Source organism: Mandrillus leucophaeus, unplaced genomic scaffold, assembly GCF_000951045.1.
Source record: "Mandrillus leucophaeus isolate KB7577 unplaced genomic scaffold, Mleu.le_1.0 Scaffold742, whole genome shotgun sequence".
NCBI lineage: Eukaryota > Metazoa > Chordata > Mammalia > Primates > Cercopithecidae > Mandrillus > Mandrillus leucophaeus.
In genome coordinates, this window is record NW_012108053.1 from 919,654 (window position 1) to 925,722 (window position 6,069).

Here is a 6,069-nt window from a genome sequence, read left to right on the forward strand (position 1 = left end):
CCAAATACTTTCTTGCTTCTCCTCTGCTCTTCCAATTCAATGTTGGATCTTCACAGTTTCAAATCTGAATCACCTCCTATTATTTTTTCACATTGATTTGATTCCTTACTCTGTTCACATGGAATTATCTACCCCTTAGTCTAGTTATTTTTCATTGTTGTCCTCCAGTGTCTACACGTTAGCTTTAACTGATATTCATAGGTGATTAATAGAGATCTAGTACAAGAAAAAATATGCAGAGAGAGATATGATTATATGTAATAGATATATAATTTAGTATTTTATATATGTATGCATACACTAAATTTGTAGTATCAATGCACTCACTGTAGCTCTGCAAGAAATGCTCATTACATAGCCTGAAAGATGCTTGTACAAGTGAATATCAGAGTTTTGAAATACTGCATTTGAAAGGGTTATGAAAGATTATCTATTTCAATTCTCTCCAATTAAGCACAAGAAAAAGGAGGCTGAATGGTGAAAGCACAAGAAAAGGAGGCTGAATGGTGAGGTCCAGGGTGAAACAGCCAGACAACAGTCAATGAAAAAACTGAATGGTCTCCTCCTAAGATCAAAACAAGGCAAGAATGTCCGCTGTCACCACTTCTGTGTAGCACTGTATTGAATGTCTTAGCCAGAACAATAAGGCGAGAGAAATAACTAAAAGGGGTTACAGTTGGAAAGAAAGAAGAAAAGTGTCCCGATTCACAGACAACCAGATTGTGTATGTGAACAGTGACAAAAATTTCCAAGGAATCCACACAATAAATAATAAAGTTAATAAAAGAATTTATCAAGCTATCAGGATATGTCACCATAGACACACCAGTTGCATTTCTATTTACCAACAAAAAGAAGTTGAAAAATATATACATTTGAAAAATACCACATATTTTAAAACATAAAATAACAGGGAAAATTAACTTTTTTTTTTTTTTAAGACAGAGTCTCACTCCGTCGCCTAGGCTAGAGTGCAGTGGTGCCATCTTGGCTCACTACAAACTGTTTCTTGGGTTCAAGCCGTTCTCCTGCCTCAGACCCCCGAATAGCAGGGATTACAGGAGCATGTCACCACACCCAGTTAATTTTTGTATTTTTAGTGGAAATGGGATCTCACCATTGGCCAGGCTGGACTGGAACTCCTGACTTCAAATGATCCACCTGCCTCAGCCTCCCAAAGTGCTGGGATTACAGGCTTGAGCCACCACCCCTGGCAGATCTGTAAAGCTTTTATACTGAAAGATATAGAACATTGCAGACAGAATTTAGAGACCTATAGAAATGAGAGATACATTGTTCGTGAATCAGAGGAATCGATATTATTAAGATATCAATTCTCCCCAAGATTGATCTACAGATTACTGCTATACCACTCAAAATCTAGGAAGAGATTTTAGAGAAACTGACAATTCTATAGCTGATAGGAAAAGAAAAGGACCTAGTATACCCAAAACAACATTGAAAAAGAAGAATAAAGTTAGAGGATTTACACTACCTCATTATAAACTTATTATAAACCTATAATGATCTAGCTACTGTGGAATTGGCATAAAGAAAAACAAATAGATCAGTAGAACAGAATAAAAGAATTCAGAAAGAAATCCATGCAATATGTAGTCAGTTGATTTTCTTTTTTTTTTTTTTTTTAATTTTTATTTTACTTTAAGTTCCAGGATATATGTACAAAATGTGCAGGTTTGTTACATAGGTATACATGTGCCATGGTGGTTTGCTGCACCCATCAACCCGTCATCTAGGTTTTAAGCCCTGCATGCCTTAGGTATTTATCCTAATGCTCTCCCTCCCCTTGCCTCCCACCCCTCAACAGGCCCCAGTGTGTGATGCTCCCCTCCCTGTGTCCATGTGTTCTCATTGTTCAACTCCCACTTATGAGTGAGAACATGCAGTGTTTGGTTTTCTGTTCCTGTGTTAGTTTGCTGAGAATGATAGTTTCCAGCTTCATCCATGTCCCTGCAAAAGACATGAGCTCACTCTTTTATTATGGCTGCAAAGTATTCCATGGTGTATCTGTGCCACATTTTCTTTATCCAGGCTATCATTGATAGGCATTTGGGTTGGTTCCAAGTCTTTGCTATTGTAAATAGTGCTGCAATAAACATAATCAGAGAAAAAATTCTATGGAGGTTCAGTATTTCTTCTCTCCAGCATTTTCTGAAGTATCTCCAAAGCAGAAATGTAGTCTGTTACTGCATAAATAGTGGGGGATAAGGTTGGCAACCTTCCTGAGACTTACTCATTGCCTCTATATGATCTTTTTGTGGCTAGCCCTAAAATAATGTACTGTTTTTTGTTGTTGTTGTTGTTGTTGTTTTGTTTTTGAGATGGAGTCCAGCTCTGTCGCCAGGCTGGAGGGCAGTGGCATGATCTCGGCTCACTGCAACCTCCGCCTCCCAGGTTCAAGTGATTCTTCTTTCTTCTACCTCACCCTCCCTAGTAGCTGGGACTACAGGTGTACACTACCATGCCCAGCTAGTTTTTGTATTTTTAGTAGAGACGGGGTTTCACCATTTTGGCCAGGAGGGTCTCAATTTCTTGACCTCATGATCCTCCTGCCCTGGCCTCCCAAAGTGCTGGGATTACAGGCATGAGCCGCCACACCCAGCCAATAATGTACTCTTCTAACCCTTCCTCCAAACACAATCAAATCAACCTAAATGATTCACTTTGAGCTTCACAAGCTTTAGTCTATAGGAACTGGACAGGTAAGTTAGAAGGAGTATCAGATAAACAAATTTAGAGGAAAAGTGGATTCTGGGGCCAGATGTTAGTCCATTTCTTTTCTCTCTTTTGCTTTAACCATTTGTATTGCAGTTGCAGCAAATATTGTCTAAATGAGAAAAGCAAAGGAAGGGCATTGCCATAGTCAAAGAGGGAAATAATGAAAAGGGAGAATAAATACAAGGAAAAAAGATGATTCAAGAAGCAAGTCAAAAACCACAGAATGGAGAAAAATCTAATATTTGTTAATTACCTACTATACATCAATTTCAGTCTTAGTTGCTTTACATGAAATATCTTTATTCCTCAGAATAACTCTGATAAAGAAATATTGTCATTGCCCTTTTATAAATAATCTGAATCTCAATGAGGATCATCAACTTGCTCTAGGTGACAAAAATGAAGTGGTAAAGTGAAAAGTGTTTATTGCGCAAAGTCCCTAGTCTTTCCTGTGCACCAAGCTTTCCTATAGGTAAAGAAGGGAACCATACGCATGATTCCAAGGCGATGAAAGTTATATCTCTGTTGGAGTGAGTACATGAAAGACCTAAAAGATGCATTCTGATTGCAAATACTAACTAGCGAAGAGATTTTTTTTACTGTGCTTTGAAATATCTTGGCAATCATTCAAATTTATGACCTTCTCTGAGAATGAAGAATATTTGATGTGATGTAAAACAATACAGTAATGGCCATGATTACAATCTGCTACTAAGAAGCAAGTTATACAATCACAATTGTACAATGATGACACTGACAGTATGCATTTCCCACACCACCATACACTGTTAACCATTCGTCTCTCACTTGGAAAACAAACAAGTTGTGAACAGGGATTATAAAGCATCACTCAGATACAAGCTTCAATGGATTTCTGAAGGGTAAAGATGCCTTTATAGGGTGAAGCTTATTTCCCAAAAGAAAAAGTGTTTCTGAAAGCAAATAGATCTTTATGTGCTATGAGAAATATCTGCCCTCAATGGCCTTCTCTTTAAGCCATGTTGAGTAGTAGAAAAGTTACGGGTCCCATATCAAGTACAACTTGATCTCATTCATATTATAAAACTCTCCTACAATCTGAAGGAGAAACTACCAACCTTATGCATTATTTTTAACTTCATTTAAATTAACGAGTCTGACTTCATAACACTATTGGGAGAAGAGTAAAGTTCCCCTTCCCAAAGACAGTGTAGGTAGGAAACATGTTTACGTATTGTTTGAATAACCCTACAATTAGGCAAGACAAGCTACTGACTATAATTGGATTTATGGGACACTGTCCCTGGAGTTTTAGAATTTGTAATGCTGTACAAATAGATGTTTAACTTTAATTTGCTGCATGAATTGGAGACTTTTCAAAAGCAACAAATAGCTTAAATTGCCCTACACTGCCAATGGCTGGTTCTTTGGAGGATGTTACTGCAGCACAAACATCAGGACAACTAAAGCAAGATGAAAGAAATATTTGCCATGTGTCTCCCAGCATGAGACACATGTCACCATTTTCCTGGGTTTAAGAAAGAAATTCTGGGGCTTGTGTCTAAGTGTTCAAAGTCTCTGTTAATTTATGCCTGCAGAAACCTATACCTTTTTTTGCCTTTATTCACTGAGACTTCCAAATTATTTTGGATATATCTCTAGGAATGGCAGAAGAAACTGAGAACCTGGAAATCCTAACAGTTCCTAAGTAAGAAGATTATCACCAAATCAGAGGAAGAAAATCATGCCAATGGTACAGAGGTAAACAGATCAGTTAAAATGTGGTTTTGGAAAAAGGAAGAATGCAAAATGTTGTTTCTTTTCTCATTCTTTTATGATGCTGATTAAATACACCATCCTCCTACCCTCACATTGCCAAAAGAAAATCTTACAGCAAAAGTAATATTTTAAGGATGTATCTGTTGACTTCCTGCTTAAATTTTTCTTATTAGTGACATATTTATTCAAACAAATATTACTATCGCTAACCCAGAGAACCATTTAAGAACCGACCACAAGTTCATACAAATAAAACATGCCAGATATGTGAAGGAGGGGGTTACGTTTTATATATGTGCGACATTAATCCTTCTATGCAGGATGAACATAACATAAAAAAATGTTCCTGGCAAACTGGACATCTGTAAAAGTATTTTTCTTCCTGGGATTTTCTCAGTACCCTAAAGTTCAGGTCATCATATTTGTGGTGTGCTTGCTGATGTACCTCATCACCTTACTGGGCAATGTTATTCTGATCTCCATCACCATCCTAGATTCCCACCTCCACACCCCTATGTACCTCTTCCTCAGCAATCTCTCCTTTCTGGACATCTGGTACACTTCTTCTGCGCTCACTCCAATGCTGGCAAACTTTGTTTCAGGGAGAAACACTATTTCATTCTCAGGATGTGCCACTCAGATGTACCTCTCCCTTGCCATGGGCTCCACTGAGTGTGTACTCCTGTCCATGATGGCATATGACCGGTATGTGGCCATCTGCAACCCCCTGAGATACCCTGTCATCATGAATAGGAGAACCTGTGTGCAGATTGCAGCTGGCTCCTGGATGACAGGCTGTCTCACTGCCCTGGTGGAAACGATGTCTGTGCTGCCACTGTCTTTCTGTGGTAATAGTATCATCAATCATTTCACTTGTGAAATTCTGGCTGTATTGAAATTGGTTTGTGTGGACACCTCCCTGGTGCAGTTAATCATGCTGGTGATCAGTGTACTTCTTCTCCCCCTGCCAATGCTACTCATTTGTATCTCTTATGCATTTATCCTCACCAGTATCCTGAGAATCAGTTCAGTGGAAGGCCGAAGTAAAGCCTTTTCAACGTGCACAGCCCACCTGATGGTGGTAGTTTTGTTCTATGGTACAGCTCTCTCCATGTATCTGAAGCCCTCTGCTGTAGATTCACAGGAAATAGATAAATTTATGGCTTTGGTATATGCTGGACTAACCCCCATGTTGAATCCTATCATCTATAGTCTACGGAACAAAGAGGTGAAAGTGTCCTTGAAAAAATTGCTGATTAGAAATCCTTTTAATACAGCCTGCATCTCCATCCTCAAATAACAATCACACTCATCTAGAAAATCAACATTACCCAGAAAGCTGCACAATAGTTTACTTAAACCAACCCTGGAAAATACTTACTTCCAACAGAAGTTTACTATTATGTCCTCTATTCTGATTTGTCTTACAAGTAAAACTTCATATTAACAGATCGTTTATGAAGAATAAATTATGTTTCCAGGAAAGCAATTAGCATTTATTGAACACTAGTATAACATTAAAATTAGATAATTGCCTACTGTTTCATATTTACTTTCTGTAGCATCTCAGTG

General features: G+C 38.1%; 1 protein-coding gene across 1 annotated transcript; it reads left to right on the forward strand.

Annotated features, from left to right (window-relative positions):
• Nucleotides 1-4,761: 4,761 nt before the first annotated feature.
• Nucleotides 4,762-5,835, forward strand: LOC105529037 (olfactory receptor 13F1). Its single transcript, XM_011966095.1, has one exon. The coding sequence runs from the start codon at nucleotides 4,838-4,840 to the stop codon at nucleotides 5,795-5,797; it is 960 nt and encodes a 319-aa protein (XP_011821485.1). The 5' UTR covers nucleotides 4,762-4,837; the 3' UTR covers nucleotides 5,798-5,835.
• The last annotated feature ends 234 nt before the right edge of the window (nucleotides 5,836-6,069 follow it).

What these genes read in the sequence shown, in the direction of transcription:
- LOC105529037 (XM_011966095.1), top strand. Translation starts at nt 4,838, where the DNA reads ATGTTCCTGGCAAACTGGACATCTGTAAAAGTATTTTTCTTCCTGGGA.